General features: G+C 37.0%; 1 protein-coding gene across 2 annotated transcripts; it reads left to right on the forward strand.

Moving 5' to 3' along the window:
* The first annotated feature begins 21 nt into the window (after positions 1-21).
* mbd1a (methyl-CpG binding domain protein 1a) lies at positions 22-19,310 on the forward strand. Of its 2 annotated transcripts, XM_082189143.1 has the most exons (14): positions 22-1,361; positions 3,925-4,421; positions 5,541-5,655; positions 7,190-7,710; positions 7,829-7,905; positions 8,021-8,061; positions 9,296-9,352; positions 9,500-9,535; positions 10,672-10,707; positions 11,838-12,020; positions 12,868-13,170; positions 13,724-13,804; positions 14,954-15,199; positions 17,366-19,310. In XM_082189143.1, the coding sequence occupies exons 2-14, from the start codon at positions 4,192-4,194 to the stop codon at positions 17,831-17,833; spliced, it is 2,394 nt and encodes a 797-aa protein (XP_082045269.1). In that variant the 5' UTR covers positions 22-1,361; positions 3,925-4,191; the 3' UTR covers positions 17,834-19,310. The 2 variants fall into 2 exon arrangements, with proteins under 2 accessions (XP_082045269.1, XP_082045270.1); XM_082189144.1 differs by lacking the exon at positions 9,296-9,352.
* Positions 19,311-19,832: the final 522 nt, after the last annotated feature.

Here is a 19,832-nt window from a genome sequence, read left to right on the forward strand (position 1 = left end):
AACCATGGTTTTACTACAAATAAAACCAAAATACATGGTTACTATATTTAAACCATGGTAACCACAAATGAACCATGGTTTTGCTACTCTAACCATAGTTTAACCATGGTATTTGTAGTAAAACTGGTTGTACAAATGGTAATCAGCAAAAAAACAAAACATGTTTACTACGATTTCACAATAATAAAACCATGGTTAATTTTTCGTAAGGGATAGGTTTTTCTTTAGTCCGAATCTGGCCAAATTATTGTAATGACATTATGAGAACTTCCTATGATGAATTAATAAGCAACAAAAAGTTTGTTGTGTGAACCTAAACTTTGGTCATACATTTACACAAAACATTTATTTTAGGGTTGGAACCTGGTCATCTCTCAGACGAAATCAGCTAATTCTAATGTATATATATTACAAATGTTACGTTTTAATTCAATAATACTTAATTCCATGTAAAATGTCAAAATTCCGAGTTCTTTCTGTAATAGTCACTGATCAGCGTTAAAACCTTTTGCTGGAATGGCGCGATTCTGAGGTATTCCATGTTAAGAATAAGATTAAGTAGGTTCATTAATAATTTTAATAAAGTATGTAGAATACCAATAATTATAATGTAGGAAAAACGAGATTAGACGGTCAATGTTAAATGCATCTTTCTCTAGAACGGCTAATTATAATAATGCATATCTCGCTTTCTGCAGCCTTGGTCTTTTTGTGTTCATGTGTGAAAGTGAATCAAGGGCTCCTCAGTTGTACTGTTAAGATGTACGTTTATTTGACCTCAATTTAATTGTGATAATTTGTTTCGAGAAGTAAACGCTGAACCCTCTCAAAAAATAAGGTCCCTCTCGGATTCAGATTTAAAGTACGATAACAAAGTAATTTTGCTCCGAAAATGTGCACACTAAAGCTCCAAAAATTACAGTATTTCCCTAAACGAATATCTTCGTCAAATATGCTCAGAATAGATTTTAAATATGGTTATTAATCAAGGCAAATGGGTAATGGTACGTTATTTTTGGGATCGAGAAAATATAATGTAGCGATGCGCGAATCGGCAATATTCGTGTACATTATTCGTGAAATGCTTATAAAAAAGACAACAACAATCTCCGAGGACCTGCAAGTAGAGTACTGTTGATATAAGCGCCAAAGCTGTGTATAATTTATTCATTTAAAGGCGAATATTACTGCAGACACTGAACGCTGAGCGACTATTCAACCGCTAAATTTTATTTCAGTCAGGATCGACTTCCCACGATGCTCGTGTCAGCGCATGCGCAGTAGATCGCCGAAAGTATCGCTGATCGGGAGAGAACGAGGCGCAGATGAACGGCTCGATCGACGGCGCGAGACGCGATGAGGTAAGAATGTCAAAATGCTGCACGTATTCGTTTCGGTGTTTGTTTTTGTGCGTGGCAAAACGCGTGTTTATAAAACGCACATGACGTTATAATTTGTATCTATCGCTCAAGTAAATGAATCGAAAGATCGGCGTGGTTCCGTGCAAGAGAGAGCGTTCGGAAAGTTGTTTTCGAGGCTGCATCGCTGAAAGCAAAGCAATGGGGAGTGTGTGGAAGGGGAGGGTCAACAGCGAAGGGGGGCTGCTCGAGCTCATTCAGCAGCACAGCGAAATGGACGTGGTAGAGTCGTGTAAAATAAACTTATCGTGCCTTTAAAACCGATCACAAATAATAAAGCATGTTGTCAGTGAAATACTCTTGCTAAACGCGTGATGTTTGTTACGTATGTCGTTAATTGTCACGTTATATCGGACGTGTTTTTGATCGCTCGTCGGGACAGCATTCCTCACTCCAGCGATCTGTAATGGAGGCTGGCGAAACTAGTGTCGAATTTTTTTTACGATCTGTTTATTTAGCTCGCCGATCTTTTTTTTTAATCACGTTTTCATAATGGTAGGAATTGCACGCGATGACAAGACACATAACTTTAATGTTTTAAGTTAGGTAAGTTTATTTGCGCTGAAAAAAGTGCATCGCGCTATTTAGATAATTGTTCACGCGCTGTTTCACGATCTATCGCTACCAGGGCCACGAGTTCAAGCACATCAACTTGCGATCATTGTCAAAAAAAATTTTTTTTACATGTAGGTTATGAAGGAACGTCAATCTTAGCTTCACTTAATTCGTCTATTATCTCACAAAATTATAATAAATACAGCATTGTCAATTTTAACATTTTCTGCAATACATCTAAATATTAAATATAATGCACAATGCAAAATACATCCACGTCTAATGTTTATGAAATGTCATTGTTCTTGGGACGAACTAAAATGCTTAAAGTAAAAAATGGTAATAACAACATACTCAGAGACCATTTGTCACTGCATTTGTCATAAAAATCTACTGCCAAAGAATCAACCCAATAACCTCGATCTTAGTGTTCATAAACACAATACAAATGTAACAATGATCACATAATCATACTTGCATTTTTGCTTCTGTTACATTGCATTTAATTAAAAGTAAAACGATTCATGTTGGGTGTTATTTTTTATTATTCTTTTTAACATTCCACTTTTTGGTATATCTTGAGTCTTATGAGTGTAATTGAGTGAATTTTATGATTTGATTTATGAACAGAGAAATTTGCTTTTTAGTTTATTATGGTATATTCTAGTACACTGTTCTGCATTTGTATAGCAGCAAATTTAAACGGAATATTTTGCAACAATATTGATAGAGAAACTATAGAGTACAAGAAGCACACAAGCAGACATTGCATTTTATGACTAACCCTCTTACTGATTATCTCCAGTTTGGTCATTGCTGATAATTTATTAGGAAAATTAAAATACTTTGAATCTATTCCACGGTTGCATATGAAACGGTCAATTTTGTTCTTAGCAGAAAGTAGTTGATGAGATAAAGAATATAAAGTTGTGTTGATACTGAGCCACTGTAATTATTACTTTCTAACTAAATGAGAGATGTCTGAAAATGGCTGGCTCAGCATTTGATATTTTTAATATTACTGATTAAACAGTGAGTTTAATCAGTGAGTTTCTTGCTGAACCTGAACAGTGAGTTTCTTGCTGACTTGCTAATAACCTTAATAAGATATATTCCTCAACAAGCTGTATTTGTTACTAAAAAAAATGTATGACCCAGATTTGAGTTGAAACCTACAGCGAGGTTTAATTTACCACTGAGATGTTGACATCTGTTTTGTCATGTTTGTATTATTATGAATCTTTAATAGTGCCTATTACCTTGGTCAACCTTTCAGCAGTTTTCTTAAAGAGCAGTTGTTTTAAACAGATGGTCTTAATTACATATAATGAGGGCTTCAGGAAATGAAGTATTTTCTGCTAGACAAATTTGAACAAATGTTGGCTGCTTGCTGCACTGTAACGTATTTCATTGCCATAGTAATTGCGCTGCATTGCAGATATCGAATGTTCTCAGCTCATTTGTATCGACCTCCCTGCCATCGCTGCTAGGCTCGCTGCTAGGCTGTCACCATGGCAACCACTCGTTTCGGCCCCGTTCTATAAATATTCTCCTTCACGCTTGTTCATCGTGTTTCTGCTAGCTTGACTCATTTTCAACAGCCCAATTTAATAGAGGGATTTTATTTACACATCAGTTACGTTACAGTGGAAAAACTTTATTATAAGCTTTTGCTGAATTGAATTTGAATTTGATTAAAATAGTGATTTGTATGCACATCATGATACAAGTGCGTCAACATCATATTTCTTAAAACTGCAATGACGATGTTACGCTATGTGTGTGAGTGTGATTTGTTTGCAATCAATCTCAATGCATAGTATGTCTTTAGAAATATATCAAGCTGCAAAAAAAGTGTAAAATCAGACTGTGCCGTAATAATAATTTAATAGCATATACAGTTTGGTGTGTTATTTGGGGTTCTTCTCTAATATCAGCATTCTCTTTACAGGTATAATGTAATGATCCATACCCAGTAAAGACATGGATGAAGTGTTGGATCTTTGACATTTCATGCAACCCAGGCTATTCGTAACATTGTGAGATGAAATTAATACCTCCGACTTCTTTGGACTAAAAAGTCGTTTTTCCTATTTAAAAATGTGAGCCAGAGATTAAATTTCCAAACTCTTCCTGGGATGACTCACAAGTCAAAACCATTGGTCTCACAAATCTACTTGTAAAATAGAGGCCTCGAGGCCAGAGGAAAAGATCAGATATGACGGATGAGCTGAACAGGGCGTCAGCTGAACCGGAGACGATGAACCCGGAAGAGGCTGTGCCGGCCCTCCTGAGTGAGAATCATCCGATTGGAGCAGATGATGTTACCGCTGTTGAGGAAAATACTGAGTGGGACAACATGCCTGGAATAGTGACGGTTGAGTTGCCACCTGATTGGCTGAAGCCAATGGAAGAGGATGAAGATGGTGTTGAGAGTGTCAGGAGCATGTATGTGCCTTTTCCTTACTTCCTTGCTTTTTGTTTGCATTTAGTGGAATATACTATAGGCTGTATGTTGCCTGGAAATATTTTAAGTCCAAAGGTCTGAGAATACATTAAAATGTAACATTAAAATTAAAACAGGTTTGCACAGGTAAGATTTTCCTGCTTCCATTGAAGCTTCTGAAATCGTGCTTGAGTATATGATCATTAATTTATGTCCGTGTCAGCATCAGTGCTGCTGTTAATGCAAAAGGAGGAAATCTTAATACTAAGACTTTAATTTAATTCAGTTAATATTTTTCACTAAAACTGTTACGCTGAATATTTGCAATGAAACATTTGATTACTTTAAAACATGCATAATACTGTAAAGGCCCGTTCACACCAGAATGATAGCTATATTAGCATCCACACCAGTTGACAATAACACTGTTTATTCTAAGCGTGTTGCAGTTTTGTCGCCTGCCGCTTTAAATGCTCAAGTTCTTTAAAGCAGGATGGATTCTGATTGGCTGTCAATGTTTTTATCACCCTCATGTCGTTCCAAACCAGTAAGACTTTCGTTCATCTTCAGAACACAAATGAAGATCTTTTTGATGAAACCTGAGAGCTTTCTGTCTCTCCATTGACAGCTACGCAACTACCACTCTGACGCTTCAAAAAGTTCATAAAGAGATCGTAAAACTATGAATCGAGCAGTTTAGTCCAAATTTTCTGAAGAGACACGGTCGCTTTATATGATGAACAGATTTAATTTAGGCTTTTATTCACATAAACATTCATCAACGCACACATCAGATATGGTAAACAGAAGCACAAGCATAAAAATATCTTAATTTTTGCTCCGAAGATGAATGAAAATCTTACGGGTTTGGAACGACATGAGGGTGAGTAAAAGAAGACAGAATTTTTGGGTGAACTATCCCTTTAAGACCTTGATTTTCTTTCATATAAACATTTAAATGTATTTGATAATGAATAAATGTGACATGAAGTGATGAAATGGATCAATCAGATTCGGTTCGGAATATGGAGGTGCTGCAGAACATGTTCAGACATTCATATCACACCTGTTAATCATATTCACATAATAAAACGACTTTTGTACTTCTCATATTCTCACAGTCCGAAAGTAAAACGACGCAGAGGTCGGCCTCCGAGTGCCAGAAATGTTAGACAAGGACTTACTCGTTTAGATTTCAAGAAAGGAATACACATGGATCGCACTAGGAGAACTAAGGTTTGTGTTGCTTTTTCTGTCTTTTGTTTGCATTGTTAGAGAGAATATTATGTGCAGTAAGAGAAATAATATATCATATAATATTTATAGTGGTTTAAATATATTTTGTTTATTTATAGAACATTTAACATTTTTGGGAAAAAATGTTGTTGTTGAAAGCTCTTTGTTGTGCTTGCTAAGGCTACTGCTGATCTTAAAATGGCCTTATTATGCAAAAATAACGGTTCCTCATTTTGTTTTGGAGTCTCCTACAATAGTTTTACATGTGTCTAAGATAAAAAACATAAATTTTCTCATAACATAAATTGCAGCATCACCTCTTTTCTCATAGTGTTTAATGTTCGATCATGGAACCGGTTTCTCTAAACCCCTCCTTTCTGAGAGCTACTCTGCACTGAAAGCCCAGTCTGTTGTGATTGGTCTATTTTGATTAATCAGATGACCCAGTCTGTTGTGATTGGTCTACTCTGCTCTGATTCTTCAGATGGCCCAGTCTGTTGTGATTGGTCTACTCTGCTCTGATTCGTCAGATGTCCCAGTCTGTTGTGATTGGTCTACTCTGCTCTGATTGGTCAGATGTCCCAGTCTGTTGTGATTGGTCTACTCTGCTCTGATTCGTCAGATGTCCCAGTCTGTTGTGATTGGTCTACTCTGCTCTGATTGGTCAGATGTCCCAGTCTGTTGTGATTGGTCTACTCTGCTCTGATTGGTCAGATGTCCCAGTCTGTTGTGATTGGTCTACTCTGCTCTCATTGGTCAGATGGCCCAGTCTGTTGTGATTGGTCTACTCTGCTCTGATTGGTCAGATGTCCCAGTCTGTTGTGATTGGTCTACTCTGCTCTCATTGGTCAGATGACCCAGACTGTTGTAATTAGTCTACAGCTTACAGCACATGTTGGAAATGACATGCCCATTACCATGTCTAAATTTCAGCTAGGGAGGTTTCCTCAGCCCTTGTAATGATGCCGCCCGTTTTACCGAATCATTAGAGCCTGTATCCTCATCCTTTGGAAGTGCATCCAAAGTGGATTTGCATTCGTAGCGTCAAAAACAGCATCTTCTCGACATGCGACAACTCAAACTAAACTCTTCCAGTCTCAGCTACAACTACAGTGTTTGAGGGTCAAAGTAGACATCGTTCGCGGGCAGCCAATGAAGACCATAGGCTTTTTTTCAAATGTGTTACAAACATACATAGGTTCATGCAGGAAGTAAGACTGGAATTACTGACGACTCGTTTCAGGCAGTTCAGAATTGGTTCTTTCTTTCGGGAGACAATAACTTTATTTGTTGTGCACTTTGAGCTTTAAACCAGTTCTCAAACAGCTATATTACACACTGCATCAAAGGTAATATCCAAAAAAGCATAATAGGGTAACTCTAATAATCATGAGTGCAATTGACAGAATTTTTTATGAATTTAAATGAAATTACAAGTTAAATATAATCTGCTTTTAATTTAATCATAAATTATATTATTATAACATTTCTTTTAATTCTTTCTTTTTTCTCTGTGGTTGCTTGTCATATATAGAGTGCTCGTTCCCAGCTGGAAATTACCAAACGTTCAAGTCTCTCATCAGGAACAGCCGCCCCCCTCCCAGACCCAACCCGCACGCCTGAAGTTTTACCCAGAACAATCCAGAGCATCATCCACAGCTCGACATCCACACCCCAGAGACCCCGACTCACCCCCTGCTCACCTGCAGGAGTCAGCAGCCTCTCCAACACACCCAACGCAGAATTTAACAGCCCCCCGCGCCTCACGAGAGTCTCGCCGCTCAGTATCGACACATCCAGGACACGGGATTTCATTCACTCTCCTTCAGTAAAAGTGGGGAATGTTTCCCAACAGATAGTCAGTTCCTCTAGCGAACCTGGGAAAGACGGCGCTGAGCTGCCCCTTCGACTCTGGCTTTATCCATCTCTGGAGCCCATTAGCCCTACAAAAACTCAGGATGCACTGATCTCAGATCAGACTTTAATTTCGCCAGATTTTCCGGAGACTAGGCTTAATGGAACAATGGCGCTGAAGGAAAGCCATCCAATGCTCAGGTGAACAAAATCAGACTCATTTCATACTGCACAGAAAGTCTATCTTGAATATTTGCTGTAGTTTCAACTCGGGCCTTCGTGAATGTAGTAACGAATCTAGTTGTTTCTCTTTCTCCAGTAAATGTGAAAACTGTGGCTGCCCGTTTTCTGCTCAGAAGCCTGGAGACACGTTGTGCTTCAGATGTAGGCCTAAATGTATGTGAATTTATAATTACACCTTTCATTTCAGCAAGCATGATATTCTGCAATAATTCTAAGGTGTATTATTGCCTTTTTTGTAGTCTAATTTCTAAATTTTCTCATTTTGCAGTAGAGAAGAAGTACTCTCCTCCAAACATTGTGTTTAGGAAGGTATGTATTTCTCTCATCGCAAGACCTGTCAGTCCTTCTTTTCCTTGTTTTCTGTCACTGATTCTTGAGACCTGGGATAATACAGAAAGTTTATGTGGCAAAAATGATTTTGAATTAAAGTCACCATGAAATCAAAATTGATGGAAGATTGCAGTATTTGTTATAAATCTGTGCATATCATTATTATTATTTTTAAAACCATGTGCCCTCATAATCTTTAATCAAAGTAGCTTCCCCTCCCTCTTGTACATCTTTTCTATGATGACGTGTTTACTGGCACGAGGGCGGGGCAACCTGTCACTCACATGAGATCCACCAATAGCAAACCACAACCATCCAATCAATTCCTCATGGACAAAATAATGTCCCGCCATACATTTATTCTGGTTCGGGAAGCCATTTCCCTTGGATATACGTCCAACACTAAGAAAACACCGTTGCAACTTGCATTTCATTCTGACTTTAATCTGTCAAACAAGTTTAATATTTATCTACCTTGTGGTTCTGCTTCCTCTATTTTTTTGTTTTTTTTCCTTGCTTTCTCTAATACTCACATGCCAATATTCATTCTGTCATTCATCATATACTGACACTTGACAGTGTCAATTGGAGAAATGCTACATCTGACACCCTGTGTTGACAAATGACAGTGTTGACAAAAATCTTTTTGTTTATAACACAAGTATTAAATACAGCCACCATTTTCTGTTTTAGGGTAGTGAGGAATATTGCAGTAATTTTGCTAATATAGAGGAAAATTAAATATAGTTAAGAAAATTGTAGTTATCCCATGTCTCATTGCTGTATTATGTTTTTGTTTTTGGAAGATTGTGCTGAGGAATCATTCATCTGTGCTGTTGTTGATGTTGTGAAGTGGAAGAGAAGCACTGCGGTGTTGCTGTGTCTGTGTTCACGTTAGTTGTATGAGAGAGGTAGCTTTGGCGATACTTTTGGGTCTTAATATCTGAACTAACACAAGCTAGTTTCCCATTTGTTCTGCTCTCAGTCTACAAGCCAAATAATGGTTGTTTGCTCACTTTAAGTAGCTGAACAAAGTCCAGATTATCCTTGATTTCTCTAGTAGCAATGTTTACTTCATTTATTTATTTTCTAGAAACATTATTATCCTTTTATTTATGATTCTGTTGAAAGTAGCACCTTTGTTTATCACATTTCTTTTGCTTCTTTTTTATTATGCATTTGCATGTTTTTTTAATTTATTATTATTTTCAAGGTGGGGCAGGATCAGTGGGAGGTTGGGAAAACAAAACATCCAAGAAAACAAATACTGGTAATAATAAACATATAATATCATACAGACACATTCATGACATTTATGGGCTGCAGCATACACAAAAGCATTGCCAAAGATCATCACATAATCTGTCTGTAGCTGAACTACTTGCACACCAAAACATAATGCCACTATCTCCTGCAGAAACCACATCCCAAATACACGAAAATTGTAAATAAGGTGAGTGGGTTTTTTTTCATGTAGCTTCTTTTTTAAAAGGTAAATCAATTCAATGTATGTTTGCCTATTCATGAAACTGTCTCATGTTGTTCCAACCCCGTAAGACCTTCGTTGATCTTCAGAACACAAATTAAGATATTTTTGATTAAATCTGAGAGCTGGATCACTCCTCCATAGGCTTCTAAGACACTATAACTTGCTGGCCCAGAACAAGCATTAAAGAGATCGTTAATATAGTCCAAGTGACTCCAGTGGCTCAATCTTAAGTTTATAAAGCGACGAGAATACTTTTTGTGCGCAAAAAAACAACAAAAATAACGACTTTATTCCACTATTCATTTCCTTCTCTCTGGGCCTCGAGTTAGTTCACGTAGTGTTTTAGCGCAGCGCGTCTGTGTTGTACGTCACACGTAGACTCACTATTGGCCGACGCTGGTCATGTGTGTGATGCGTGTGACGTGTCACTTGGACTATATTAACGATCTCTTTAATGCATATTCTGGGCCAGCAAATTATAGTGTCTTAGAAGCCTATGGAGGAGTGATCCAGCTCTCAGATTGAATCAAAAATATCTTAATTTGTGTTCTGAAGATGAACGAAGGTCTTATGGGGTTGGAACAACATGAGGGTGAGTAATTACTGACAGAATTTTCATTTTTGGGTGAACTAACCCTTTAAATTATAGATACTACATACCACTACTACATACCATCAAGAGTTACATTTTTAACATTTAACATTTTTACACCGTTTTTTTAGTAGTATTAAAAGTAAAGTGTTATTTATTCAATGTTTAAATACTTTGTCATAGCTTAAAATAAAGTATCAAAAATAAGCAAATCATTCATTGGATAACTTAAAAGAAGAGTTCTTTCTGAACTTTGTGCTAGTTGAGCAGTTTGACATGTTTATCAGGTCTGTATAATTAAAAAATAGTGTAAACGCAAACTTGCATCTTGACGTCATTGAAACTTTGACTATAGATTTTGGAGACCTTTTAGGAAATAGTCATCATTTCATTTTGTGCTGTTCATACTGAAACAGTTATTACATGTTTAACCACTGTTGCACTTTGTTCATGTAGGAGTGCTGTGCTTAAAATATTGATCCAGGTTTCTATTGTATGTGCTGTTTAGGATTATGCTCCTGATGGTGGTGATGAAGATGATTGGGTGAGTGAGTTTATCATTACATTCTCGCACCGACAGCACTAGTGGAATCTCACGGATAGCACTAATCTTTTGTCGTTTTGTTTGACTCTGCTAATGAATGGCATGGGATGATTTTTAACCCCTTTGTATCTTATTTGATATGCGAAAAGATCTAAGTCCTTTAGCCTAAATGATCAACATGACCGAAAACTTGCTGGAAAAAGCTGTCGTACACAATCTTCTACGTTCCTTTGTCCTGTTGTCTGATTAATAGTTTATACTTTTTTAGCAAGTAAAAGGCCTTTTAGTATAATTAGGGCCCGAGCACCGATGGTGAGAGGACCCTATTGTTTTTGTAAAAACATCCCTGTTCATGTCGTGGTACATGTATTTTTGCTGTGAAATCTTTAATGATTTTTATAAAAATATATGTAAGAATAACTTTTATAATCCTTAGTAATATTTCAAGATGAACACTTACTGGACTGAAGCGACTTAGGAATACTTGATTATCCAGACATCATTTTGTAGAAAAATGATGTTAAAATGTGAGTATCAAATATGATCCATTAGGCTTTTGAGGAACCAATTATTGGTTCATCTCTCAGTCATCATTGTATTGCATTGCATTGCATTATATGTTTTAAACTCCCCATACTTGATCATTAAACTAAGCGTTTAAATATCATCTATTATTGGCAGATATAGAGTGATAACTTACATTTATATGCATTTTATGTAGGTTGACTATTGTTATAAAGATCTCGTTTATGTTTTTTATTTTTATTAAAAGCTATTAGAATTTCATCTTACTTTTTGGCCATAAAAATATCAACTGCACTAAATATCATATTTTTGCTCAGTTTGTGCCACTGAATAAAATCGAGGAGTATGAGCTATACGTTCTTTTATGAGATGTTTAAAGGCTCAATAAACATTTGCATTTAAAAAATTAATTTTCTCACTATTATTTCAGGCATCTGTCAGGCGGCTTTACAGAGTAAAAGCATATTATAGATTTAGCATGGAATATTATTTTCCTGATTATAGCGGAACTCATAAAACCCCTTAAAAAGCTTTAATTATGTCTTTACTGCATGTCAAAAAATCTTTAGTCCTTTATTAATTTCTCTGTCTTCTCTTGCTTTCAGGCTCAAAAGAAACGGAATCGCAGAATGTGTCGGCAGTGTATCGCATGTCTTCGTGAAGACGACTGTGGCAAATGCGACTTCTGCATGGACAAGCCCAAGTATGGTGGCAGTAACAAGAAAAGGCAGAAGTGTCGCTTACGTCAGTGCAAGTTTGAGTCAAAGCTTCATGGTCAAAGTGCAAATGTACGTATTTGTATGATTAACATCTAATGGCATCACTCAAGAGTTAGGTTATTTCCAGTGTTGGGTGTAACGCATCACTAGTAACCCGAGTTATGTAATCGGATTACATTTTTCAAGTAACTAGTACAATAATGGAATAACAGAATATTTTAGTTAATTTTTTAAATAAGTAACGTTTTCCCATTTATTGACTGACAGCTCTCCTGTCCCCATGTTGAGAGAAATCATGAGGAAAGGTGCTTGTGTGTAAACATGATGGTTATTGTAGTTCTAGACTATATGTGAGCATGCATTTACTCATTTGACTTATTCAAGAAACAGATTCAGTATTCCTCAAAATGAATAAATAGAGTGAAATGCAAACTCAGAATATTATGCAAACCTGCAATAATTAAATATGTTAAATATACTTTAAATCTCACTTTATTAACCAATATTTTTGCTGCTGACCTTCAGTTATCTGAAATGGATACTAATAAGCTAAAAATCCATAATGTCTTTAGATAAACATCACATTTGAGTTAAAAATAAATAAATGTTATTGCTAAAGTAATAGTGTTGAACTTTCTTCTTCTGCGATCCAGAATGAAGTTTACCAGTTTGACACTTGCAAAAAATAGAACTTTTAAACAAGCAAGCCAGTACGCATCACGTAACGCATCACTTTCCATAAAAAGTAACTAAGTAACTCAATTAGTTACTTTTTTTAGGGAGTAACACAATATTGTAACACGTTACTTTAAAAAGTAACTTTTCCCAACACTGGTTATCACCTGACCATCAAGCAACTAATACACATTTCGGAGGTGCATTTTGCAAGATCTTTTTGTTTTATCATATCATGCAGAGAACGCTGAATCCGTCCCTTCCACGAAGAAGAAACGTGAAACCCAAGCTCAAGAGGCGTGGGAGACCAGCAAGAAAGCGGAGATTCAGAAGCAAACCCTGGGAGGATGATGACGATGATGACGATGATGATGAAGATGAAATGTCTGATAAGGATAACGACGAAGACGAAGTGAGACTGTATAAAATGAATGGCTCCAAGGCCAGAGGAAGGAAGAAATGGAATTACAGTTTTAAGGAAGAGGACGACGACATGTTCATTGAGGCCGTGATTGAGGATGACGAACCGTCCAACATAGAGGAGGTTTCTGATTTCTAAATGTTTGCAGTCAGAGAATTAAATGTTGCACAACCAAAACACAAAACAAGGTCTAGTCTGCATCCACATCATACATGATGACAACTCTTATGCCGTTTACGTTTTTGGACTTATTTTAGACTCAAATTATTGTGTAAATTTTTTGTTGACGACAGCAAAGTGCTTCATAACTACATTATTCACAACTCAATGCTTGTGTAAAATACATACAGTGCCTATAATAAAATGCCATAACATTTAATAGTTAGAGTTAGAAACATCAGAGCTGTCATAAATTCCAGAACATATTTTCAATTCGTGTTTATGGGATTACCAATGACGTTAATGGTTTTTACGAGTCAGAAAGTTGTCAGTGATTATGGTAATTTATGACTTGACTGCAGCATTAGACTAAAAGTAGATTTAAAGTTTCAGCAGATGTTTCACAATGTAATTTAATCAAGAAAAATTAATTATTTTAATTAAATTATTTTAATTCATGTTTATTAGGTTATTAAATATGTTTAATGTTAGATTATCTCGTTGCCTGTTTTCATAGGATCCTGATATTTTGGGCAATGAGAGGTCAATGATGGCGTCTAATGTGATGTACTCCAACACCTCTGGACTCGGTGCTCAGGTAAGACTTTCTACATCGTTCTCATTTATTTGATTTCTCCAGCTTTGGTTCTGGAATTAATTTTCTTTATTAATTGGCATTAAAAAATCTAGACTAAAGCATTTTATGCATTTTTGCAATTGCTTTTATCCAAAGGGACATACATTGCATTAGGACTGCATGATTTTGTGTGATTTTTCTGCTAAGAAAATAATCAGGTTGCTGCGCTTGTTTGTAGGGTTGCACAATTTGGCCAAAATTGTATGATTATATATCAATATTGCTACACAATAATAATAATAATAATAATAATTAGTAGTATTTTCTTTTTTTATGCTCTAGTGGTTAAACAACCCATAATTAACATTAGGTAGATGCATGTTACCTTGGTATTTCCTGCTTGCCATCTCAGCACAACCTTATATGTAGTGATTCCCACTTCTTTTATCTTTTTTTAAATTCTTTTTCTTTTCTTTTTTTATTAATATGCAACAAAAATAAAACATACATAACAGCAGGTGACAGATACAATAAAAACAAAACATACATAACAACCAACATGGTGTGTGTGAGTGTGTGCGTGCATGTGTGTGAGTGTGTGCAAGTGTAACTGGGTGTGTGAGTGGAAGTAACTTTACAGATGTACAACAGACGAAATACAAATTAATAAACACTTAAACATATTTATGACAATAATATTGATAAAGATAATATTAGTAAAAATAATAACTTGACGATGAGGAAGAAATGATAATATAGTCTTATATAATAATTCAATAATACTAATAGTAGTAGCAATAATAACAGCAATTAGACTTTTCATCAGGAATGAGGGGGAGGCCGGATGACAAGGAAGAGGAATAATGATATTAATAATAATAATAGTTACAATAACACTAACAATAGTGAGGCTATTACTAATATGGTATTAAAATGATTCCCACTTCTAATATAACAGTGATTTCTCTGATTGAAGAATCTTGATTCAGAATTGTGGATAGTTCACCAGGATTTTGACCTATTAAATAAGATTTTTTGGATTTTTTTAGTTTTCCATCAGAGTTTTTCAGCAGAATGTTAAATTTACAAAATCCAATTACCGTATAGATGTTGCAAATGTTGATGGCCATTGAAAGCTGACGTTTGTTTCGATGTCTGCATGTTTCACAGGGATTATACTACAACATGCCGGGCATGCCGGTGGCGCCTCATATGCTTGGATCAGTACCTCTGTGCAACAACAATCAGATGCCGCTGGGTGAGGTCATCGGTTCTTTGCCGATGGATGACGCGACTCAGAATGGTTTTCTTCAGATTGAGATGGTGAGAGTGGGGTCACCACCATCACATTTCACAGAAGAACCACAGAACACACAACACCACGTGTCAGAACATCAACAGGAGGCCACGCCGGTGGTGAGTCTCGCCGGACATCTGTCTTCACGATGACTGAATACACTATCGTTCAAAAGTTTGGGGTCTTTAAGATTTATGTTTTAGAAAGAAGGCTCTTATGCGCACGAAGGCTGTATTTATTTGATCAAAAGAAGGATGAGGATTGCATAAAACAGTAATATTAAGTATTATTTCAACACTTGTGCTGCTTCATATTTTTCAGGATTCTTTGACGATTAGTTGTATTATGAATGTCTTTTACTTTTGATCAATTTAATGCATCCTTGCTGAATAAAATAATAATTAGAAATAATAAAATAAATAATAATAAAATAAAATAATTATATATATATATATATATATATATATATATATAACATCTAACATCTTTCCAGACATGAGAAGCATTTATGAATTCAGCAAAAGACAACATTTAATAACATGCTTTTACTCCAAACTCACTTCATAACAACAGTTGAGCTCATCCTTCTGTGAGATGATGTGGCTTCTTACACAGAATAAGGCAGTTGTGTGTTTATTAGTCATGTTTAATCAATCAAAGCGTTTCAATCTTCTGTTTATTCAGCTACAGGGATAGTATTATGCCCATAGGGATTTCCTGGAATGAGTGTCTGCGTGAGAGCGCCCTCTGGTGTTCAGATGGAGCATTATTTACCACTGATCACAGAGCCGCGCTGCACTGACAAACTGCACATAAATAATCAACCTTTGCCAATCGCGTACGGTTTCATTGCAATTAATTGTGCAGCCCTACTGCAGAGTGACATTTAGATGAATATGTAAATATGTGCTGTGCCCTTTCCTCTCAATAACAAAATAAATGAAAATGACAGAGTTGAGAAAACAGAGAAAACAGCAGTTAAGAAAGCATCTGATCATAGTGATGTGGATGTGTTTGCACAAGCTCTGCAATTCACAGGCATCATGTCGACAGATGAGGTCATTAAAATTAAACTGTTATGATAGTTTGATTATATATTTGAGACTATAAAGATCTGGCTATGTGAGACTATAGTTTGAATTAACATGAATTAATGCTCTTTTTGCATTTTCCTGAACATTGCATAAGCATTCATTTCATGTGTCATATAATGTCAGTGTAAACGTCACATCCATTATATTTTTCCAGGCAAAAACATCCCTAGTCCTTCACATAAAAGTCCGACTACAGCAGGGGTCGGCAACCTTTTGGTCATGAAGTGCCATTTTTAAGTTTCTGAGTTTATCACTGTGCCATAACCCCACCCCACCCCAATATGTATAAATACACATACACATATTTAAATATGAATAACATAGAAATGGTGCAGAACCTTAAATAGGCCTATTTCTGAAGCAATTTTTCATAGAATATGTTTTACTTTTGTCCAAAAAGTTTGTTTTTTTGTTTTCAGTTTCAAATTGGATTTTGAATAACACATTTCCAATGGGCCTGTTTACTCCTGGTCGTTCATGCGTTTTAAATGATCAGATAGCAATCCGGTTTGTTAAAACTGTTCAATTTACAATGGGCAACATTACTGTGTTCACGTCAAAGAAAGCAAGATCAAGATCAAAGACCGCAATTGACCCTTTGCAGGGAGTTTGATTGACAGGCGATCTGACCAATCATAAGCCGCCGAATTCGCCATTTTAGTCCGACAAACGAGTTAGTAGATTAACGTTGGAGGATTTGAACTTGAAAAACGGTGTGTACTGACGTCTTTCCGCGGTTAAAACAACATTCCTTCTTATCTTCATTCACAATTCATCATTAATTTGATGCTATAAATGAACTAGAAGGAAGGGATGATCGGTTCACGAGCAGCTTTAACTGAGGCTCTACAGCGATCTGTCAGACACATTAAAGAGCCACAAAACGGTATTTATTGTTTAAATTTCTTTAAAATTCGAAAGGTGAGACTTTGTTTCATATCAAAAGCAACCTGGTCTGTCCTGTCTGTCAGCACGTTGTCAGTGTCCTCTCTGCTCCGCGATGTATTTTTCACTGAGTGAGAACATGGTGTAGAGTGAGAGCGGCGTGGCTTGTCGAACATAGCAACAGTAACTAAAGGGGGCGGGTCTTTGCGAACGGTCGATTGGAGAGAGAGGTGCATGAAACCTTCAGGGCAGTCAGAGATTTCCACAGCTATACCAACAATGTCAATGTCACATCTGCTTTTGTAGATCACTCAGATCTTCAGTCTGGCGGCGGCAGAGAGCGACTGCGACCGAGACCAAGGCCTGATGGAGCTGTTCACTTCCCTAGGCCAGACTGTGCTGCCCGCTCACTGGGTGTGTGTCATGGCCAAAGGCCCCGTCCTCCAGCTCCTGCAGTGCTCCAAGCTCTCCACCATGGCTGACACCATCGTCCAGATCGAGAAGGGCTTCTTCTACCAGGTCAGCGTCCAGAACCAGCCTCTCCTGCTCATGCACGCCATCTACTCGCGCCACCCGACCTGCCTCGAGACGCTCGATCACGTGGTGTCGCTCCTGCTAGACCTGGAAGGGCTGGGTGTGTGTCAGGGCTACCAGAGCCTCGACATGGGTTCGCCCTGGGAGCCCAGAATGTGCGTCCGAGCGGCTCTGTGCGATTTGCTCATTTCCAAGGATGAAGAACATTGTGTGAAATGCACGCAGCCTGTGGAGGGGTGAATCATCTTCCACGAAAATTTACTGTAGTTTTTGAAAAATCCTCCACCAGTTTTTAAGCTTATAGTCCAGTTAGAGCCGTTTCCAACTTACGGAGCCCCACAAATGACATAAATCGTGGCCACGTTGAACTAATATGTTCCCTCATTTTGATTGAACTAAAACAAGGGAACGAATTGTTACAATGCAGCCATGATTTAGTAAATTGGGGAACGAATTATACCGTGTAAAACATGCTGACGTATTAGCAAGTCCGAGTCGTGGGAACAAATTGTTAATTCATGGCCACGATATACATGCATTCCCCAGCATGTCATGTGCAGGGCTCCGTACCAACCTCACGTCATCATCCCAGTCCACATCCAAAATGGTGCTTCTTTTTTTGTTGTTTTATTTTCAGAAATGTGGGAGTTAGTGATGCGGCAAAATGTTCGGTTTGAAAAAAGGACTCACCAAAAACATTGAGTTTTGCCAAAATCCTTTCTTTCCGTCACTCCAATTCTCATTTAAACTACCTCTCGATCATTTTACGGACCAATTTCAACCTTGAACTTCCCAGGTGCCCTTATTCAGGCTGAGTTATTGATTCAGAGCTGTTTGGTGAACATGTTTATTGTTGTACAATGAAAATAGTATTATTAACTGCCTTTGTTGGGGTAAATTTGGGGTTGTATGTTCAAACCTAAACTCTTTGAACACAATTTTAAACCAAAATCACTCAACCTTTAGAAATAGTCTGCTTTTTATTGATAGCTTACACTGTATTTAATTTGTACCCCAAAGCAAGCATACAATCGTCCATAATGTGTTTTTACGTCTCCCACCCCCCCACCCCCTCCCTTTTTTTTTTTTTTTCAGGATTCTTGTTTGAGCGTTTTATGGAAAGAAAGATGAACTCTGGTCTTTTTTTGTCCTGTTGTTAATCACACCTGCTTTCATGTGACTGAATTGTGTTACGCATGATAAAGTGCAACTAATGGCAATTGCAAACTGCATTGCATCTGTGTGCATTTCTGCTGTTGTGTGTATTAATCCCAGCCTAGTGTAGACATCCGACCGGAGAAGGCCTGGTGAACGCCATCTTTTATCACACTGATTGGCCTTTATACGGTTTATGCATATTTAAAATCTCCCGCCTAAGAGATGTTAAATCAATGCAGACAAAATTAGACCTCGTTTTTATTTTAGAGCAACGTTTTGTGTTTTTCATTCCTGAGTGATTTAATTCAAATATCGGCAGCATAATTCAAATTTGTTAACCTGTTCCCCTGGAGATGTGTACAAAATGAGCTGTAAAACACGTAATTGTCTGAAATTATTTATAAATAGAGGATGTAAGCTAGAGGTGTTTGTGAGAGCATCTCTGTATTGTAAATCTTGCTCTTTTGGTCTGTTCAACCACTGAGTTCAGTTTTTGAAACACTGTAAAGTAAGATTTTTATGAAGGGTGGGTAAAAATAAAGATTTTTTTTTTCTTATATACAGAGAACTCTGGTCTTTTTTTCATCTGAAGTGAATCAAAATTCTTGGTCATTGGTGTAAAGCAGGGGGTTTCAAACTGGGAAATCTGTTAACGTGATATGAATTAAATGTATATTGGGAGTTTCATGACAATCAAATACTTCCCAACTAAATAATATGCGAAAATCAGTACGCCAACAGAGTATGTCCGAAGGCTATTTGAGAAACAGTAGGTGAAACGGTACCCGGATGACCTACTTGGATAAGATGGACACTTTACTATCCCATGAGGCCACGGGAGAGGATTTTTGAATGGAAGTGAAGCGACGCAACTGACACTGGTAGGTCACGTGACAGAAACAACATGGCTGATGTAGTACGTCTGAATTTCATTCATGCTACACATTCATACTATATAGAACGTAAATTTTTTTAATGGTCACAAAGTAAATTCACATGTAGTACCTACTCAGACAGTATGCGATTTCAGACGCAACATTATCTTCTGTACATCTCGTTTTGGAATATTTGTTGTGAAAAG

The sequence above is a fragment of the Leuciscus leuciscus genome (assembly GCF_965113295.1).
Source record: "Leuciscus leuciscus genome assembly, chromosome: 13".
NCBI lineage: Eukaryota > Metazoa > Chordata > Actinopteri > Cypriniformes > Leuciscidae > Leuciscus > Leuciscus leuciscus.